Raw genomic sequence first — 22644 nt, 5'->3', positions numbered from 1 at the left:
TTGTTCATTTTCGACATGCTATAATTTTATATTGTTTAGCCCTAAAATACTAATAACTTGGCATCCATTAAATGTGCATGACATGGATAGTAATTCTATAGTTTTAAAAGAATGTATCAGTGGGAGCTCTTTTTCACTTACAACAGGATTTACGCACATCTTTACCCAATATGTGGTAATGTGACATCAGATTCCACATCCTGCCTGATTCCCTCCCGCTATTTCACAGAATAAACCTTGAAGGTGGTGGTGGAGGGAAGCTTTTGCATGCCTTTGCATGCTGAATTGTACTTTTATCTTATTATACACTGAGTCTTTGTGATGGGTATTTACAGCACAGTTTCTGCAGAGTTGAATAACTAGATTTTGTGTATGTAATAAATATACATGAAAACAGGTATGGTACATTAACTTGACATAATGCCAGTTCTCTGCCAGAGCTTTAAAACAGTAACTTCAAATTTTTGTACTGAAGTTGACATAAAACAAGTTTAATATCTTTCCTACAGTTGCTGTGCATGGGAATATGTGGTAACTGAGGATAGGAGTGGGCTGACATCACCGGATAGGCTGCTAGAAATCTTGTCTTGTCTGTAGCTGTTGCTGCTTGTTTATGATTAAGAAAAACCCCTCTGACTTCCCTCCTTATTGATACTGTAGGTCTTTGTGCTAGGAATGGCTTTGTTTAGTGCAATGATTGAAAACCAGAAGTAAATATATATAAAAATGCATCTTGCTGTGGAGGACACAGTTTTGTGTGTATGTGGCCAGTTGCACACCATGTCAGATACTTGACAGGATATATATATATATATCATGATATATGAAGATATATTCTTCTTCTTCTTCTTCTAGGCTGTTTGTGTGCCCTGAATGGCAACACAAATCAGGGCGATTTGCAATAGTTTTCACATCACTGAGTTCAATTGTGGTGTTAACAAGTTGTGTTAAAGCAGGTTAGGGAGTGCCCAGCCTTCTAAATATCATTGTTACTTTAGTTTTTCCACAGGACTAAGCATACAGACAGCCCCACGGTGGAAAAGAGCCTAGGGAAACACCCAGAGCATGCAAGAGGGGAAGGAAGGCATAGAGGAGGAGGTTGTGGGTAGATAGGTGGGGGACATTTTGTATTGGTGAACAGATCTAACTTTTAATGATTATTGTGAATTCTTCCCTCCCCCGCAGTGTACTCCATTCAGTGTTATGGGGGAGGAATAAACAGTGTTGCTTTTCACATGGGTTGTCATTTTCCTCTGTTTTTCCTAACAATTAAAAAACACAGTTCACTCTCTCTCCTTTTCTTCACAAAGGGTACTTCCAGGAAGCAGAGCGAGACGGTGAGAAACTTTCCAAATGACTAACACTTAGTGTGGATTTATCACCTTATTTATTTCCATTATTCAGTGAGCCCACCCCACCCCCTTTTGAAATATGTACTGTCATGCACTGTCATTCTGTGTGCAAAAGGGATGGGGGTGGCGGGGGATCCGGAAGAGCAGAAAGAGGTGAACCTAGAGAGTCCTCATACTTGCCATTATCCAGTGACAGAAACAGAAAAAAGAGGGGGCATAGAAGGGGTAAATATATTTCTAGGTGGGTGAGTTGGATCCCACATGTTAAGATCTCTGAAAAACAACAACAGTATATGCTATTTACAGAGTGCAGCAATTGTGGCGGCAGCGGGGGGAGAGCTACTGCTTTGGGGGTGCTTGCTCCCTGTCCCTCCCCCCCCAAGCACTCATGCTGTTTTCACCTCCCAGTGATCAAAGCATTTGCTTGAAGTAATGGAAGGAAGGTGTAAAAGGATTTTACAGTCCCATTCAATGCACTGGGGTCTAAGTGTTGTTTAAACACACTTTGACTAGTGCTGCAGTCTACTGTCTAGTGCTGTAGCTCAGGAGCAGAGCATTTCCAGATGGACCCACAAGTCTGATTCAGTATCAGGCAGTTTCCTGTGTTCCTAACACCATAATCTTATAGTTGATATACATTTATTTATTTGCACTTTTGTCAGGCTTGAGAGTTTAGGAACCAGATGAGATACATTTATTTTTGCCTTGAAAGCCCCTGCTGTTGTGTTATTGTTCCCCTCCAAATGCAGCCTTGAAATGTTAACCCTTGAACTTCCAGCATGTGCAGATCCCTAATAATTTCTTCTAAGATGAGAAGCTTGAGCAATTCATTTAATGGAAGTGAGTCTATTCTCCAGGGAGATTTGGTCATAACCAAGCCATTGTCCCTTCCATACTTGTTACACAGAGGGGCAAAACTGTTAAAGGGATGGGTGAAATAGAAGCTAGCATGTCCTTCCTTTTTACAGAAGCTGTAACGCAGATGTCCTTGTATAGCAACACTGCTCAAGTAATCATAGCAGATTTGCAATTACTTTCAGGCCTGCCATTTCCCCCCTCTCTCGTTTATATCTTCTGCCATCTGTTTCATGGTGTTTCCTCTTTAAAATTATGCAACTCTCATTCATAGTTACATGTTAGCTCCCATTTTGAACTGTGTTATGGTTATGCTCAATACTGCAGCAGATAAATGAACTGATTTATTATGACCAGCTCTGACCTCAGATGAGAACATTTCACTCCCATTAAATCCATGGCTCGGTGCTTTTAACGTCCCAATGACTGAGACTGTTTTTGACAATGAATAATTTGAGTTTTAGTTGGATGTTGCAGGAAAAGATTGGAGAGACACATGTTATGGTTTATCCATGTCTTTCATAAACGTATCCTCCTTTATTATAAACAACAACAACAAATTAGTTACAGCTGTTCCTACTGAGAATAATGATTGCAACCACGAGGACGGGCTATGGGTGCTTTGCATGCAGAAGATTCCAGGTTCTGTCCCTGTCTAGGTCAAGCTGGGGACGACTCCTATCTGAACCCCCAGAAACCTGCTGCAAGTCCATGTATGCAGTATATTTTTTTCTCTTTGTAAAAACCTTTATTTGCTTTCCTCCCTTAAAAATTATGCCAAAAAAGCAAATACACTTACTGACTATAACACCTCCAGATTAGAGCTAGTCATTGACCAGATCATTTTCTAATTATCTGTTGAGTTAGATGGATAAGTGGTCTGACTCTGACACAACATGCTCTTATGTACTTAGAAATACTACAGCCCTTTCTATGTAGGGTTGTGTAGAATTGTCATTGAGTTTATTTTTCACAGTAAAAGGTGGCATTTTGCAGGGGGGACTTGAAAAGAATGGAACTTCCCCAGGGGAAAATAATAATCACCTTTTGCTGTGAAACTGCAACCCCTTTCCATTTCTTGGCACCCATCCCCCAAGCATAGCTGTCAACTTTTCCCTTTTCGTGCGAGGAATCCTATTCAGAATAAGGGAATTTCCCTTAAAAAAAGGAAAAAGTTGACAGCTATGCCCCCAAGAGGGGAATAAATCACAATAGCATTGCGTTGTAGAATGTCTTCTTTTAAAGGGGCTGCAACAGCTACTTTTGAAATAAGGGATGTGTTTCCCCCTTTCTTGCTGAGAGAGGGACAGGATCGTGCTGCACCTAGCTACACTAGCAACTTTCTTAAAGTAAGGAAGTGACCATTGGTGCGCTACTGTGCACAAGTCCATCGCCATGGAACTAAAGTGACCTGAAAATGGAGCAGAGTGGGGGCGTAATGGGTTGAGGTGGACTTTGCACGGTCCGCTGACCTGCGTGGAGGCCAGGAATGCAACCCCTGCACAAACAGGAGTTGCCTGTAGTTAAAGTTTTGGGTCCTGTTCATGCACTGCCTGAAAAATTGCTGAGACAGGGAACGAAATCATGTATGGAGGGAAAAAGTCCTATTGAACTTACAGGTTCACAACGTATGGTGTAACATTAACCTTAAGGGAGCCAGTGTAGTGGTTCATGACATGTTTGTACATATCTTATGACAAATCAATAAAAATTAGTTAAAAGAAGTAAGACAATGAGAGGAGAGATCCAAGTTTGAATATTCACTCAGCCATGAAGCTGTCTGGGGAGTCCTGGGCTAATCACTAGGTCTCAGCTTAACCCACATCACACTGTTGGGGGTATAAAATGGGGTGGAGATCATGAGACTACGGGTGTGGGAGACACTGATTCACTTCCCCCGTAAAATATTTCAAACCAATGTGGACATGAAGAGAAGTGAACTTAAGACTGGGAAAATGAGAGGAATGAGTCCTTGGAGGAAATGTACTGGTAGGTTTTAAATGCAAGCAACAAACCTACTTACCTACTTCTTATGTTCAATGATAGTTAACAATAGTGGGTAACAAGAAAGTGCCAGAATCATAGCTTGCCTGGTAGAAATGGGTTCTCTGCTGCCTTGCATTTTAAATTCTTGCTAGTGTTGTTTACAGGGAATACTGAATTGTCCTAGTTGCCTATATTTGAATTTGGCTGAACCAAATGTCTCAGAAACTATTAGCCTTTAGTGTTTTATAATGTTCTAATAATGTTTTTCCTTTCTCCTGTGGAAACCTCTGAGTCTCTTTGGCTGCCCTTAACGAGTCTGATAAGCTTTTAAAATCTGCTCTGCCCATTGTATGCTGCAATCACACTGATGTATTTTGGCCTCCAAAATTGTTCATAGTGATGAATGTCACCTGAAAATGAGTGCTTGTTAATGTTCATTATGTGGTTAATTCTCTCTTCCTGACATGCATGTGAATACTATTAACATTAATGAGAGCTACACATTGGCACCCAGTGAGAAATAGGCACATTGATACCAACACCAACACCGTGGGGTGCCTACAGTTTCTCTAAAAGGAAACAGCACATTTTATTGTTATAGTTTCCGTTTGAATCCTCAGTCTAATATCTTCTGTTTAGAGATTTCCACATGCAAGTTTGAGGAAACAATAAAGAGTCCATATTGTGAACTGTAGTAGCCTCCTCTTTTTATCAGCTGTGGGGAAACTTTGGCACTCCTGATGTTGCTGAACCATTGGCCAAGCTTGTTGGGACAGATAGGAATTGGAGTTCAGCAACAACTGGAGGGCTCATGGTTCCCCACCCCTCACCCCATTATATGTGGGCAGCCTTCTTCCATGGAAACCTCCATACCAGGCTATTCTGGTTCCCTCAAGCTTTGAAGTTCGGTGGGGGAAGGAGTGTTCTCTGGCAAAGGGCCTCTTCAGTAACTGCATCTAAGCTGCAGAAATCCTCCACCTCCTTAATATGGACTCCTGGCACCTTCTTTATTCTCTTGTTGACTCCTGGCAAAACAGACCACCCTGTCCACTCACGCTTTTAATGTCTATATATATTAGATTCACATCTTTTAAGACTGTAATTCTATACATTCTCACCTGGGAGTAGGTTCCATTGAACCTTGTGGGGCTTACTTCTGAGTAGACTTGTGTAGAATTGCACTGTTAGTTGCCTTTTAATTGTTTGTATGGACTGGTTGTAGAGTTTCTTACTGCTATTCTTTTGGAAATTATGTCATTTAATTTCTACTACATGTTTTTGAAGGAATATTTATTGTTTAATATTGATGATAATCTTAATCATCTACTCTGTCTTTTCTCTCATGAGAGCCCAAGGAGGTTAACAATAAAGTGTACACAGATATACCCACCACACAAATTACACATTGCCAGTGGGACTCATAGACAATATAAGAAATATTGCTGTTATAGATGGAAATAATAATGTTATACATAGTGACAATAATGTATCAAAACATATGGTGAAATGAATTACAACAATGACCCATAAAAATAGATGCAATGGAGAATTGTATAGTAGCTGAGAAACCACTGGGTGAACTGAGAATACAAAATTCCTCTTTGTGGAATGTTTCTGTATTCTCACTCAGTAAAAAGGAGGGTGAGACTGGAGTCCTGCACACCTATCTAGGAGAATGATATGGACTTATTTCTGAGTTTACTTGTGTAGAATTGCACTTTGAGTTGCTTAATCCAATATTCATGTTCTCTACTTCAATTTTATTCATACCAATTTTTTTTTAAAAAGCTTTTATGCCCTGCCTACACTGAACTTGCCTTTGATTTTTGTCTCTTTATGTCTAAATAAATATTTGAAGGCTGTTTGGATTCATCAAAGGCAAAAAAGCTATAATTCTGGATTAGATTCTATCCTCTGATAAGTGTGTGCCCAGATGACATTTTGCCTCTAATATGTAAGAGATAAAGGCAATTTTAAATTAGAATGTTGATTAATTATGAATAGGTAATGGGGATTCTTTTATATTTACTTATTAATTGAGTCTAAGATGAAAATCAATAGCCTTGAACACTGGATGCAAAGATTGTAGATTATATTTTGTCTTTTTTGTGTGTAGTTGCATTAAAAAAACATCCAGCTGGACACCCTAGGAGTGGTTTCACAAGTGATACAATGGCTTTTTAAAACTATAATATTTTTTTTGAAATTTGTTGACATGTTTATTGTACATACCACAATGACATTTTTATGATATCCCACAGAAATGCACTTCATTTGCCATGAAAAGGAACTAATGTTAGCTGTAAGTCGCTCCTTTTTCCCCTCCACAGAGAAATGCAACCACACATATTTATCTCTGAAGAATGTGGTTGCTTGTTAGGGTTGCCTTTTTTTCCTCTGGCTTTGCTCCTGTGCTTTTTAACAGTGGTCTCTCTCACAGAAATGTAGAAGCAGAAGCTTTTCTAACCATTTATCTCCACTTGTTTAATTTCTGTGTGCCAGGCTGCTGTTAAATGCACAAAAGCAGGGCCAGAGGGGAGGGGTGGAATGCCACCAGCGGCTGGCGTAAGTGCCATTATTTTGTTGCCAGCATCCAATTAACTATTAATTTAATTCCTTGCATTTTGAGGTAACCCATTTACAAAACATATTTCTTTGGCTCTTAGCAAGCAACCCTGCTTAGTCCTTGGTTCATATTTTTGACAAAATTGTTTTATGCCAAGCCAGGAAACGTCCTATTAATATCTGCACTGCTGTTGGTATTCAGCACAGCACATGGCCCTGCATTAGTTTGTATTCAAATCTTCTGCCTCTTGTGTATTCAAGTCACATCTGTTTTCTTTGACTAACAAAGTGAAGTTTCTATTGCAGCTGATGCAACCCTGCAGGGTTACTTTGAATCAGCATGTGCTGCTTTTTGCAGCCATTAGCTATGAGAACCTGGACTGCCAGTTATCACTTTGTATCAGTGTCTCGCAGTTTTGCCCAGGGGTACTTTGAGAGTCTTCTTTCTCCAGCTTTTTAGAAATAAAAATGATGTCAATTACAAATCTCCCTGTTCTTGCAGTTTGGGTCATAATGTCTAATGGTTAGACCTGGGTTGGGGACAAGAAAGATGAACATCTTGATGCTGGATGTGGCAGCATGAATGTGGTGAAGGAAGAGGGTGAGGAGGGACTAAGTAGAAACATAGATGGAATTTTTGGGAGTGGTTGTCCCTCCTGAGTTAGGCATTAGAGAGAAGCTGTTTGTTTTCCCATAAGAGAACCTGAGAGGAAAATCTGCAAGGATATTACAGTATTACAGTTGCATAGGAAACCTGCTGTCCAGGGTGCTGAACCTTCTCCTTTCAGAACAAGTTCTCTTTTTTCCTGAGAGATTAGTTTAAACATCAGAATATTGACTATCACATAAGCATAAAATGTAAAGAGAACTAAAACGAAGAAGAAGAAAGGTATCATTTACAAAGATCAGTGTAAAAAGTTTTTGTGAAAGAGGACAATGCTACTGGCATCTTAATGAAAGTATGGTGATCATGCTTCCTATTTTATTTAAAATAAAAATGCTGACAAAGTTTGGAAGTAATTTCATTTGCTTTATCCAAAACAGTAACACTATTCCTGCTTGTTATCATATTCTTTGCCCTCTGATCTGAAGTCCAAGACTTCTTTGTTAATTAAATTGGTTACAGTTTTCTGCCATGATACCTGAGCAAGGAAATTGCCATCTTCCACGTGAATCCAGTTTCTCTAGCAACCTTTGTTTCATTGCAGTTTGCAAACCAAAAGATAATGCCTTATAATATAAAACAATGTACAGCTATTTCAAAATCCCTATTAACAGTACCGTGTCATCCTTAATGAACAGATAAGAGGAAAACTGACTTTAATACCCCCTACCCCTTGCTAACTGTGTACATTTCTGTTTCTGTCTTGCAGTTTTCGGTGAAGATCTACATACCAGCTTATATTTTGTCAATGCATCTTTGCAAGAGGTAGTGTTTGCTAGCACCACAGGGACTCTGGTGCCCTGTCCTGCAGCAGGGATCCCTCCTGTGACGCTCAGATGGTACCTAGCAACGGGCGAGGAGATCTACGATGTTCCAGGGATCCGCCACGTCCACCCTAATGGCACTCTCCAAATTTTCCCTTTCCCTCCTTCAAGCTTTAATAACTTAATCCATGATAACACTTACTATTGCACAGCTGAAAATCCTTCAGGGAAAATCAGAAGTCAGGATGTTCACATTAAGGCCGGTGAGTACAGTAAAATATTGCTCTGGTTAGTGTGCTAGATGGTGTTGTAGTATAAAAAAGTGGTTTGGTTCGTGTCCAGTGGTGCTGTGTCTTACTGGCCAGGCAGAAACATGAGAGATGTCATGTTTACAGGAATCAAAATAGGAGAACATATACACAAGATGTTGCAACTAGGGTGGCAAGATGCAACAGAGAACAAGGTCTTAGACCTTTAGTAGTTGTGTGACAAGCTGCACAGATGAAATGCATTTTGCAACATAATTATTCAAGGTGCAGGAACACTGTCTTATTTTGCATCTGACCCATCGCTAGTTGCAACTTTCCAGATAGTGTGATATTTCAGAATACTGGTAGGGGATTACTTTGAGAAAAACTATCCTAATCAAACTATGTAGATGGAAAATTAGTAGGCTAGGTTGGACCCTTGACACAATAGTTTGTTTGTTTGTTTGTTTGTTTGTTTGTTTGTTTAAAAAAGCAAATGGCCTGTTGTGTGTTAAAAGACGGAATGTTAAGCCATTTCTTGCTTTATTTTCAGATATATCGTCATCCATGAAAACAAGTGCAACTGAACCCACTTGATGTTAAATTCTGCTAAATTGCTACTATAGAAAATTTGATTTAATATAGAGTATGAAATTAAATATAAAGCAAGTTGGTTTTATGTGTTGTGAAAGAATTCACAAAGTCCCATTGTGCTAGTAATATGCTTACGTTAGAGCCAAGAATGATTTCCCACAAAAATAATAATCACATTTTCATCTTTGTTAACAGCTTTCTCTTTCGCTTCATCTGTTTCCACTCACTAAAACAAATCTTTGGGGACATCTGTGTTACAAACTCATATGCATTTAACTGCCATAGCTTTCCTTTATAAATACAGGGTGGGCCATTTTTCAAAGGGTTCTTCTCTGTTGTTTCGTTTACCAACACTCTCTATTATGGGGAACTTGAACCTCATGGCATAGCCTGTGACAGCACCTAATCAACAGGTGAGATCTAGTGAGTCTTTCCAGGTCTTCTTAGTCAGGGTCCCATATAGCACCAGAACCCTAATGTTATTCAAGATTGAGTAGAATATCTTAACCCTCCATGGTTCTTCCAATAAAGCTGTTGATATACTTTTGGTCTCTAGGCATTGTTCTACTATAAAAGTCTGGTACGTGGGTGGTGCTGTGGTCTAAACCACTGAGCCTCTTGGGCTTGCCGACCAGAATGTCAGCGGTTTGAATCTGCACAACGGGGTGAGCTCCTGTTGCTCTGTCCCAGCTTCTGTCAATCTAGCAGCTTGAAAGCATACCAGTGCAAGTAGATAAATAGGTACCACTGTGCCAGAAAGGTAAAAGGTATTTCTGTGTGCTCTGGCTTCCGTCACGGTGTTCTGTTGCACCAGAAGTGGTTTAGTCATGCTGGCCACATGTCCCGGAAAGCTGTCTGTGGACAAATGCTGACTCCTTCAGCCTGAAGCGAGATAAGCGCTTCACCCCATAGTCACCTTTGACTGTACTTAACTCTCCAGGGATCCTTTACCTTTTACCCTTTTACTATAAAAGGATTCAAAAGAACAACATGGAAGACATTTTCTTCTTAGTGTCAGAAGCAGTCAAAGCTCAGAAGTCTCAGACTTCATACAACTGGATCTTTTGCTAGCCAATACACTTTGACATCAGTTATCATCCATCTCCAGCATGAGTCAGACAGCAGTTTTTTGGGGTCACATCCTCGCATCAAAAGAGTCCTTCAAGCACTCCCTCTATCCTTTTCTGAATCTCAGCAGAGTCTCAATATAGTCCTCAGGACTTTAATGAAACATCCTTCCTTGTGGGACATCTTTGGGAGATGAAAAGACTAAGGAGTACGCTCTAGAAAAATCTGAAGTGGAGTCCCAAAGATGGTTGGATGGCATCTTGTACGTCTCCTTCCAGCAACACCTGCAGCCAAGCTGGTGCCAAATGTATTGCTCTGCTTTCCTTTGGACCACATCAGCAAGGCTGTTGTCTGGGCAGCCCAGAACCTCCATACACACTGCCCAGGCCTGTACCCCAGAGAGGTCACTTTAATGCTGCTAACACAGCAGAAACAACACGGGGGGCAGCAGTTACGAGTTACCAGTCTCTGCAGCCACTGTGAGTCTCCAGTGGTTTGACTTTAGCCCTGGAGGCACACGCCATTGTTTCTCTCGACAGATGGATGCCAACAATAACAAATAATATATGGCGTCCTCTGCTTTCTCCTGTTTAGTCACCAAATAGCTTACCGGTAATCTATGAAAAAGTTATCAGACTATCAGAACTGTTGTTCACAATTTGTAAATGACTGATATATTAATATACAATACTACAACATTAGTAGAAAGAACTAACATGTCATTGGATGGCGGGGCCCAACATTTTTCAAGCTTCTGGACAAAACTGCCAGATAGTACGAAATGAATAAACAATGGAAGAAAAAACAGCACTGTTCCCATTTCCCTAGAATGCATTTTAACTCATCTGTCAAATGTTCTTCATCCTGAGTGAATACAATTTTTCAAGGTCCATTTCAAGAGAACTATAGCAGAATTTGATTCTGTTGTAGGTTTTTGATTTGGGCAAATTTGGCCAGAGGGCTCCTGAAAGCTAAAGGACTCATAGGCTTCGATATGTTTTGCCTGTGTTTCTGCAGGAGAATGCATTTTTCTGCATTCTTTCATTACCTGATGTCTCCTTATTTTGCTGTGTTTTAGTTTTACGGGAACCATATACAGTCCGTGTGGAGGACCAGAAAGCCATGAGAGGCAATGTAGCGGTCTTCAAGTGCATTATCCCCTCCTCTGTGGAGGCATACATCACTGTTGTCTCATGGGAGAAAGACACAGTCTCACTCGTCTCAGGTAGGCCTTTACTTCATGGTCCCATACCACCTTCAGCATCTACCTTTTCTGCTATGTTTGATGTTTCCTTTGAGTTGAAGGTAGCTGGCACCAGTATTCTGGAATACCTTCCATACTGAAATAGGAAATGCCCCTTAGTATTGGCATACTTCTGGCTCCTGAAAACATGCCTGTTTAGGCAAGTGTTCCCCTAAACTGAACTTCTGTTCTTACTGTATTAATTGTTTTTAGCTGTTTTAATTGCCATGCTTTTAAACTGTTTTTTTAATCATATATTTTAATGAAGGTTGTTCAATGGAATGGTCATTGTGTTTTTTTTTTTAGTTATGTGTGATTTTTATAATTGATTTTATAGTTGTAAACTGCTTAGAAGCCACTTTAGCATGCAAGTGGTAAACAACCTAATTATAAATGTGCATGCGTGTGACAGCAGATTATATATCATCTTGTCAATGGATGAGGATGAATTTATCAACACATCAGATTGCGTTGCATGGTAGAGAGTGAGATGAAACAGTCCTCTTCCCCTGGGCTTAATTTTAAATAGATTTGGTATATCACTATCATAATATTTACTGGGTTGCGATTGCTGAAGTTTGGTTACGTATATTTGGTTTAGCCCCAATAAAGCCTGCAACTAGTTTCTATACTCGGCATTGCATACTAACTATAATAAGTAATATTTAGAGTTTTTCACAAGCATGCTATTCAAATGTTCTTTAATAAATTACATGTTTCAAATAATGTTTGCTATGTAAGATATATGTATTTATTTGTAGTATTGGCATATTGTAAAAGGAGTTTCATTGCTTTGTCAGGTGAAAAATGTAGACTAATAGCTGAAAAGTATGCCATATTCATAATAAAACTTACTTTCATTAGCTTTTTAAAAATGTGTTGACTTCAGTACAGTACAGTATATAAAAAGTCTACATTAAGAACATGTAGTTTCCTACAAATGGTAAAAAAAACCTAAGTGATTTATGTCCATGCTATTAATAGAGATCTTTGGAATACTTTTAAATCGAAATGCTTGGATTTAGACTTTTCTTGCACCAGTGGGACCATCCTTTAAGCAGAGTTCCATTCGGAGACACTCCCACTGGTAGAAAAAGGGGACCCAAACTTTTGCTGATTTCCCATTCCCCTTGCAGTTCTTTGTGCCCTACAAAGAACCCTCTGGCACAGGATGGGAAGTGGTACTGGGGGCAGAATGGGGAATTGGCAGAAGTTACATTATGTGTAAGTTGTTAACAACATGTTTTTATACACCCAAGAGGTGTAGCTGCGATTTTTATGTATGTGGACAGACAGATACTGACTACTGTAGTATGAAGACAGTAAAAAAAAAAAGTTGATTGCTGTAGTAGGAATTACAGTCCCTTGTAAGTGAACCTCCTATATGTGTAAGGGTTGAAATTAAACTGAATATGTGCGCTAGTAAATGAAGCTTGCATTTGACAAGCATAGATGTATGTTGAACCCTGATGTTGTATCATAATAGCTTTGCTTGCTCTGTGTTGTAGAATGCCATCTTCAGAGGTAAACTCCATGCCCTGCTTTTTAATAGTTACAAAGAGATTCCATTTTCAGACTTACTTAGTTCTCAGTGCCCCTTGAATTATGTGCCAAATTTCAATTTTTTGTTTTGGGTGGTTTAGAAATACCATGATCATTTTCAGAGAAAGTAGAACACATGCCGTGTTTCCAGATTTATTTATTTTTTGTATTTGGGGTGTCCTGGACTATGTGGCTACCAAACTACATGGCTGTAGCCCAGTGGGGAGTGCCCTAACAATTCCAACGTCCCAGTCCCTTCCTACTTGGCTGTTTTGGTGCTTGGCTTGGCTTGGCATGCTACCCATGGCTTGGTTGCATCTCAGATTTGGCCCATGGTTTAAAGCCTGGGTTTGGATGACATATTAAGCAAAACTATTTTGGAAGGCTGTGAACCAAATTACGGGACACAAAAGTAGAATTCTGCAATGGAAATAGAAGCAGATTACTGAAATGAAAGAACAATACAAATGAGTTGCAGTAATATGATATTCTCGGCATTTTGTGGGAAGTGAAAGTACAAAGTAGTATTGAGATTTTCTTGGCAGATGCTTGATACTCCTTTAGTTGACTGCAGTACAAACAGATGTGAACTTTACCCCGCTGATTTATATTGAGCGCTCTGTTCAGACAAATAAAGCTTCAACAACCCCCAACACAACCAATGCCCTTATGTCACAATGACAGAGCCTATGACTTTGGTCTAGGGTTGCAAGAAATATGGACTCACATGTAGTTAATTAAAAAGAACAACACTATAGGCAGTAACTCACTAGTCACCACCTTCAGAGACATAAGGCTTTTTCATGGTCTGGGTCCATGTTGAGCTCGTATGTTTGGTTCCTTTCGTTCTTTTCTTCTCAGCAATTTGGCACAAATTAAAATATAGCAGTAAAGCACAGCAGGCAAATTATGGTTTAACTCTACATTTCAAATGGTAATACTAGCCCAGTCTACTTATCTGCTTTTGAGGAGGACAGGAAAGACAGGACTCATTTATTGCAATGAGTATTTCAGAGAGATGATGAAAATTTAAATACTGGGGAGTGAGGAGAAGAACGAAGTTTGTTACTCTGCAGGGAAACCTTGAACAATGTGATTTATAATTATGGTGTGTATGAGCTACTCCTGCTGACTAAGGGGGCTTGATGGCTTACTGCTTAGCACTAGTTTCCTCTGCCCTCAGCCACTAATCACTGATAGCTGGTTCTGTATTTCACTCTTATTTGTCTTAACAAGGCTGCTTGCAATACACAGATGGGGGTGGTCTTTTTTTAAAAAATAAAAAAGAAGAGAAAGAAAAAAAAGTGTTCATTGATTCCTCACTCATTACAGAATGAATAATTAACAAACAACTCGTGTTCCTTTAAGTGGCTATCACTCCCTAGGGTGAGATGGGGGAGGGGGCAGAGAAATGACTGCAAAGGATGAACAGAGGAAATAAGCGGGGAAATGGTGAATGTATGGAAATGAATGGAGAAAATATGAAGAGGTCAAGTGAGGAAAAGAATAGGAAGGAAGCAAGGAAAGGGCTTCTTTGTGTATCAGGAAATGGGGGTTCCAGTTAAGCACTTCTGATTTTTCCCAAATGGTGTCACCAGACTTCCCAAAGCTGCACTAGCATTTTATTTCCCCTCCCCTCATACCGTCATTCTCTTTGCTATGTATGGGGTCATCAGGAATTCTTGGGCACTTGGATACCCAGTGTCAACTAATAACAACAGAGCAGTTTAGGAGCCCAGTTGTGTCAGCCCTTGCCTGCAGAACCAGCAGCCTCTCAACCTTTTCCGGACACCCTCCCTTGTGGAGCGTTCCCTCAGCCTCCTCTCTTCTACCTTCTCCTTGGGAGTCCTCTGGGTAGTCACAGCTGCCTCCCCTGGTCTCTGAGCTGCCACCCCAACTCAAAGAGAGGTGCCTTGTCACAATGCCCCACAGGGACCTGGGAAGCACCCCCTGACCAGCCCCAGAGGCACCATTTGCCTGAGGAGCTTGTAGCCAGGGCTTCTGCAACAAAACAGCTATGCAAGCCTTGGGGAGGCAGACACACGAGAGGGCATTAAAGGAGAGAGGTAAGGAAAGCAGGACAGAGGCCAGTGTTGCCTGTGCCACCCCTGACCATCCTTCAAGGCACCCCAGGGTGCCACAGCACACTGGTTGAAAACCACTGAATAACACAAACCATTAAATTGTCTTTATAGTTTAGTTGCATAAAGCCAACATGGAAGTCTCATTTAGAGACTTGTTGAAGTTGTTGTGGCTGGAAGTGGTACTTAGGGACATTCCCACATAATCAGTTGAAAGGTTCATCATGATGCCCCCCCAGGTCCATGCAGAGGGAGGGGCAGCTGGGTACACTTGCCCCAGGCCTCAGAGGACTAAGCTGGCCAGGGGGCCCCCTCCAAGGGTTGGCTGCTTTTTTGTTTGAGTTTATAAATTTATTCTAATAAGACTCTCACCCCATCCCTCAGGCAAGTTCTGCTGTGGGGCCACACCCACCTCCCCAAATGTCAATAGTAATGCTGTTGTCAATAAGTATTCAGATTGGTGTCCTCCTGTTGCACAACTCTGCTCATAGTTGGCCTCTGGTTGGCCTCTGTGAGAACAGGATGCTGAACTAGATGGGCCATTAGCCTGATTCAGCAGGTTCTTATGTTCAGTTTATATGAGGCTGGCTAGACTCTTTTGGCTTCCCTTTGGTCTTCCTGGGTTGATGAGATGCTGTACTTTTCTCCGTGCATTATCCGCCTGACACAGTAGCACATCAAAGCCAATAGCTCTCTCAGCCTTAGAGCTGTCCCAGTGGTATAAGGAGTAAGGTGCTTGTGCTTTGTTGCCAGAATTCCCAGTTTGAATCCTCTGACACCATACAGAACAGGGGTGGAGAGGCAGCCAGATTCTGTCAGGCACCAGTCTCTTCCAGACCTCAAACCTGATGTCTCCTCAGAGGAGGTGCAGGGGTCTAGAACCCCACAGTGGCTGTGTGACCCTGAAAACTGACCTAGAAATTAAGGCTCCCATGCCAGCTGCCTGGGTTTTTGGCCAGTTCTCAGACTCCCCACCTCTCCCTTGTCTTCCCCAGGGCCACAGAAAGAGAGGAGATGGTGAACCAGGCAGGAGTTTCAGAGCCATCACTGAAGGGTCCAGCCAGCTGCAGACGAGGCTTCTTAGGAGACAATATAGCAGTGTCCCTTGAGAGAAAAAGGTATTGATGCCTCCCCATTGCTCTCAGAGAGATCAGTAAGGCCAAGTTTCTATCCCTACAAATCTCTCAAAGCAATTGGGAATTATCAAGTTCTGCCTCTCCCAGGGAGCACTGCCACATTCCATTGGCATCAGGAGCTCTACATGCTAGCTAGCATCTTATCCAGGCACCTGGAATTAAAATTTAAAATAAACAAATCAGGATGCAGAGAGGCAGCCCCTGGACCGCTCATAATGCAAATACATAAGCTATCTTGAAATCTGGTAATGTGTAGATTCCAAAGCTTCCTTCCCTGGCCCAGATCTATTTCATGTGGCGCACTGGTAGAATCTGGTTTGTCACCATTGAGTGAGGGCAACTGTATGCAGCAGGATTCCCACCACCTTTGCTTTCCACATTTCTGCAGTTCTTTCAGGACTATTTATTATGGTCTTGACCAACTCAAGGCAATGAGTGGCTTGATCATGGCAGTGTAGCTGGAGAGTACCAAAAGCAGTATTCCCTGTTCTTAATTTTGCTCAGAGGCTGCATCTGACCAAGGAAGCTCTCTGTAAAGTGCTGACAGACTTGATGTGAAGAATAAAACTGATGTAGGAGCTCATTCATTTTAATGAAAGTATGCTTTACTGCTCAAAAGCCATTATGTGATAAAGCTTTTGTCTATGCATGTGGTTTAGCTGAGGATTTTCAAGTGGCTCAGAGAAGAAAACCTCCACTGTGAATGATGACTAACCTGTGTTTTATTTTGATATGAAGAGAAGTTGACATTTTGGATTAAGCTGGAAATAGTATTGCCCTATGAAGCTGATTGAAAAGTTTAATGAGTTAAAACAAGAGCCACATTATTAGAGACACTGACACACCATTGACGTGGGCACAATATTGCAGAGACTGGATAATCTTCCCAAAGTCAACTAATTGCTAATATTATACCCATTCATATAAAATGCAGCATGGGACCAAAATTTGTTTTGAAATGGTATTTCATTGAGGTTCTTTTTCTTTTCTTTTTTTTACTTAAACATGAGTGTTTACAGAAAAGACAAAAAAAAGCAAAACCCTGAGTAGTTTCTCTCCGTGATTTTGATCTTGTTTGCTACTATACACAAAACCACAAACTAGCAGTTCTTGTTGACATTGTGAAAAGTGGTCCTTTGAAATTATATTTGACAAAGGCATTTTATATGCTTATATGTGACAGGGTATTCTGGAAGCTAGAAGGCACCTGTGAGTTTATATATATAACCAGAAATCCAAACAGCAGCTTTCAATTTTGTCAGTAATAATTTACCTGATTTTTCACTTTCTAAATGTGCTCAGCATTTGAATCAAGCCATAACCTTATTCATAATTTACATGGAAAATAATCTAGATTTTAAAAATATTTTAGATCAAGATTATAGCTAAAAATACAGCTAAAGAACCTGTGGTGATGTAAAATAATAATTCACAAAGGGATGTTTTTGTTTTTAACCCCTGAAAAATGGTTGTAAAAATAATTATATTTTCTAGTGTAATATTTAATCTGTTATATATTTAGGTGCTTAAAATTAAATTTGGAGCTTTCTTGTGAAGCCATTGATGGGCCCTTTTACAGCAGCCAGTCATTTACCAGTATGGTGCCCCTAGTATATAACTGACCCCCCCCCAGCAGACTACTTGGTTATTTAAGTATAACAAGCATGTGTGTGTAAATAATATCCCAATTGCTCATCATTCAATAATTCCACTAATGCATGTTTTTAGGATACCCGTTATTTTTGAAGCAGAAGTGTATGTTTTCATCAGGCACTCAAATGCTATTAATGTTGAACCAGTAGAAATGTTTACCGCAGGCCACAGAGACCAACATGATGCCAGGATTTCAGCTGACAGAGGAGTGTGATCCATACAGACCTGTCAACAAAAGCAGGTCAGCAGGATTGAGCAAGGGGGGAAATCAATAATTCTTTGAATTAATCATGTGGCTGCCAGGGAGAATTATGGGTGCATGAAATGAAGTACGTAGGTATACATACAGCTATAGCACCTATTGCTTTTTCATTTTCCTTTGGGGGGAGGAATACCCTGTTTTGTTTCTCTGATTCTTTTTGATCTTGCTTCATTCTCCGATATTTTATTGGGGTCAAGTTTGTCCTGTGTATCTGCCTAAAATTCATAGTCTTGACATCAGGCAAGTCACTGAATGCTTGCCAGAGAGCAGGGGAGAACATATTGTTGTCCTTGGGGCTGATTTCCCCCCTTGCATCTGAATTTTTTTGCATTAACAGCTATGAATTAATAGAGGAGGGCTGGGTTCATTGTGCCTGAGCCTCGATAGATAATGGTGCATCCTGTGCAGTGAATTGGACTCTAAAGCAATTAATGCTTCATTGCACAAGTTTAAAAAAAATCATTGCTCTGCTGTTGCTGTCTCAGGTGAGCTACTGCCCTGGCATCTAACTGAGCACTTCTGCAGCATGAGCTTTGACCTTTCTGAATAATAATAAAAAAATATACACCTCTGTATTTGTGTTGACCTAGCTTCTCTGTCTGACTCTCTTTCTCTCAGCTGTACCTCACAGGTAGCCACGTTCCATTATCTTCTTACTGAATATGAAGAACTGGAATGTCAGCCCTATAGATGCTCTTTAGAACTCTGCTTTGGATTTTTTTAATGCTTCCTTATTGTTATTTATTTTATTGGAATTGTGACTTTAAAAAAAAATCTTTGTGGTTGTTTTTTTAATGTAGCTTAGGGAGAACTGCTTTTGTTGGGTTGCTAATAAACTGAATAAATAAATATAAATAAATAAAAGTGTATGGCAATCAGAAATAGCAAGCATATAAAAAACTACAAGGGAGCTAGGAAAAATGATGCTACCAGTTAACTTTACAAATTGTAAGAATCAGTGCTTTTTTCTTTAAAAAAATGTTTAGGGGTACTCTCATTTACCTAATATTGAAATAATGGCCCTCAATGAGGCCAAACTTAGATTCACAAAATGTTTAGGGGTATGTGTCCCCCCATGTCCCCCCAGAAAAACAACAACACTGGTAAGAACATAAGAAGATACTACTGGATTAGGCCAATGGCCCATATAGTCAGGCATCCTGTTCTCACAGTGACGGACCAGATGTGGGAAACTGCCAGACAGAAACCCAGTACAAGAGCAATCGCCCCTCCTGTGGTTTCCTGCAGCTGGTATTCAGAAGCATTACTGCCTCCAGCTGTGAAGGCAGAGCATAGCCATCAGAGTTAGTAGCCATTGATAGCCCTCTCCTCCATGAATCCTCTTTTAAGGCCACCCAAGTTGGTCTCCTATGGGAGAAAATTCCATAGTGGGGTGGGGAGATTCCCCCCTCCTGCCGAAGGCCATATTCCCACTAGGTCAATAGTGCCGGGGGCTGCATACTGATGGTGTGGGGCCCATGAGCCAAAATTGGGTGGAATACCCATTTTCCTTCTCTTTCTTTATTCAGCACCCCCTCCACCCTGCCAGTCTCATCTTTTGCCATCTACTTGGAATCATTTGCCCTTTGGCCACAGGTTGTCTGCCCTAGAGCTCGTTCAGAGGCAAAAAAATAGTACAGTGGTACCTTGGTTCCTAAGCTTAATCCATTCCGTAAGTCGGTTCCAAAACCAAAGCATTCCAAAAATAAGGCGTGCTTTCCTATAGAAAGTAATGCAAAAAGGATTAATCCGTTCCAGACTTTTAAAGACAACCCCTAAAAAAGCAATTTAACATGAATTTTACTATCTAACGAGACCATTGATCCATAAAATGTAAGCAATAATCAATGTATTGTACTATAAAATAAATAAGACAGTATTGTAGATGATAAAAATTAAAGTTATTTTTTTTCTTACTTGCACTGATGATGGTCATTGTTTGGATGGGGGGCTTTTATCCATTTCTGCAGTCACACATTCAATCAATCAGTAGCTGAACTGGGTTCTGCACAGTCACAAAAACAAATTAACTGAAAAAGCCTCAAAAACAAAAATGCAAAATAAATAGCAAAAACAAAAGCGCCAAACTTAATCCATTCTGGAAGTCTGTTTGACTTTCGAAAAGTTCGAAAACCAAGGCACAGCTGCTGATTGGTGCAGACACCCTGGAAACAATGGCCGACAGCTGAATCGGACATTCGGCTTCCGAAAAATGTTCGAAAACCGGAACACTTACTTCCGGGTTTTAAGACATTTGAGAACCAAAGCATATGAGAACCAAGGTACCACTGTACTTGCCAGTGTTGTATGCAGTTTCTTAAGTGCTTCTATTGATATACTTTCTCTGGAGTAATGGGAGCACCACTTCCCCGCCCCTGCCCCCGCTACTTCACTAGACCCAGTCCTGCACCTGTGACTTATAAAATGTGTATATATAATGGGAGGTGAAGGAGGAGCTTGCCTTGCTGCTGTTGGGGTGGAGTGGACCGCAAAGGAGAATTTGTGTGCATTTGCTCCTTTAGAGGAAGAAAAAAGCCAAGGGTATTTGTTGTTGACGTGGCAAGTCTGCTGCAAGGAAGTACACAGGCTTGCACAATCCCCCACACTTTTGACACCCCACCTTGAAACAGCTGCATGAGAACTCAAGCAGCATAGTGAATAAGCACCTGCTCTCTGCTGCACCAAATCACACTTGAAGGCTACAGAATGTTACATTGAAAACACTCATGACAAGCTGCTATGTGGCTGTACCCTAAACAGTAGCTTCTATGCCCTCTTCTTTAATGCGTGAAGGATTTATCCTCTGTAAAACAGCAATGGCTTTAGGGGGGAGAGAAGATACATACATAAAATTGTGGCAAAAACCTAAAGCTTTGCCTCTGCTTTGTTGTGAATTTGGTTACAGACAGCCAAGAAGATTAATGTTCATGTGTCTGCATCTTACAGGCCACCTACTGTAAGAGAGAGTGAGAGCTGCATTCTACCCTCCCCCTAAACAAATGCACATTCTATATTTTTCAGATGTCGAAAATTGTCATGTACAACTAGAAGAAGGTCACTTTTAGCTCTTCACCTAGGGATAAAATCTGACTGAATTCCATTTGGGGAATGGCCTAGTACTTGATGTCTGCTTTCACTGTGAATTCAAATTTATTTTCCCCCTTTTATCTATGGGCTTTTAGAAACAAATGGATCGTGATGTGCTACTTCTGGAAGGTCAGGGCTACCCAGTTCAGGGATTCTGTGATTCAGCAGAGAAAACAGAGTTGACTTGCATCATTTTTCTTTCAGATAATGCTACAAATGACTTGTATGTTTGCTTCTCTAATCTGTTTTCCAAAAGGTGGCCCCAGAATTGCTGAGAAGGTTTGGAAAAGGCATTTGGATTCAGGGAACATGTTTGAATGTTGAGTTCTGAATTATAAAGCTGTGGGCTTTGATCTCCTCAGAGCAGCCCCCTCTCTGTAGCCTTCCAAATGCATACCGTGGGTGCAAAGGTAAAAGTAGCTGTGTTAATTAAGCCACAAAGAAAAAGTAGGTTTTACAGATCAAGTGTAATGATCCCCCCCCAAAAGAGTTTCTGGGCAGGCCTCTGACAAAAAGAGAAGGAAGATAATTGAGCCCTGCTCTGCTTCTCACATGCTGGTCATTGGCTTGCAGAATCAATTTCTAGGGCTCCATGTGATTCTTTGGAGACATTTTGGATATGTAATGACATTAAACATCTTTTGCTCACACGCTAATGATAATTTTCGATGTGCATTTGATTACAATTTAATGAAGGTCATTAAAGCTGGAAGAAGAAGGACCCAAATTAACACGTTTTATCTGCATTGGTGCAGCTTCTCAGAATAATAACTGGACCAATTTGGAACGAGCTTTTGTCCTTCTACTAAAAAAAAAAAAAAAACCCTTTGCCCTCAAAGTCATGTTATTCAAAAGAACACAGTGTCTGCAGGGCCAGCTAAGGGGCAACAAGAGTGTGGAACTCCACAAGGCCCCTTAGAGTGTTCTCAGCCCTCTCTTACATCAGAGAGCAGGGCTTGAGGACACTCCAAGTCTCTGTGGACCCATCATACAGGGAAGGCTAGGCTTTGCAGGCCATTCTTGGAGTCTTCCTTCTTTTCTGGAGGAATTGCTGTTGAATAGCCTCCCTTACCATCTGTCTCTGTCCTGTACCTTTCTCTGCTGGAGAATCTTATGCACTTGCCCCTCGAGGTGAGCAATTCTTAAGTATTCAACTAAAATGCCAAGGGAACTTTCCTGATGAAACAAAATAAGTCAGTAGGTGAGATGTAATGCTAGTCATACGCAGAGTAGACCCATGGAGATCAGTGGACTTAATTCTAGTTTTTGTATAACTTGGTTTGACATAATGAAGTATGTTTTGAAAGAGCAAAATATTCAGGGGAATTTATCCAGACTTTGATGGCACCAACCTTAAATGCAAGCCAAACCAAAGGCATTGCCCAGCAGAATTTGCAGCCTGGCTGTATGCTTCAGAATTTCTCATTAAAGCATTGGCCTGAGGCAAGTACCCATCCACTCATCAGAAACTGGGGTATCTTATGCTCCTGCCTGCTCAAGGTGAAAAATGCCTGTGTATTTAACTAAATAGGCTCCCATTAAGG

The 22644-nt window shown here is 40.7% G+C and overlaps 1 protein-coding gene across 5 annotated transcripts in view; it reads left to right on the top strand.

Moving 5' to 3' along the window:
* Positions 1–22644, top strand: part of DSCAM (DS cell adhesion molecule) — a 325361-nt gene that overhangs the window by 44609 nt on the left and 258108 nt on the right. For all 5 annotated transcript variants that reach the window (XM_033147052.1, XM_033147053.1, XM_033147054.1 and 2 more), the window contains exons 2-3: positions 8132–8449; positions 11175–11321. In XM_033147052.1, coding sequence (XP_033002943.1) covers positions 8132–8449; positions 11175–11321 — 465 coding nt within the window. The remainder of the gene's footprint in view (positions 1–8131; positions 8450–11174; positions 11322–22644) is intronic.

Source organism: Lacerta agilis, chromosome 4, assembly GCF_009819535.1.
Source record: "Lacerta agilis isolate rLacAgi1 chromosome 4, rLacAgi1.pri, whole genome shotgun sequence".
NCBI lineage: Eukaryota > Metazoa > Chordata > Lepidosauria > Squamata > Lacertidae > Lacerta > Lacerta agilis.
The sequence above is the reverse complement of the archived record's forward strand: the minus strand, read 5'-3'. Positions and strand labels throughout refer to the sequence as shown.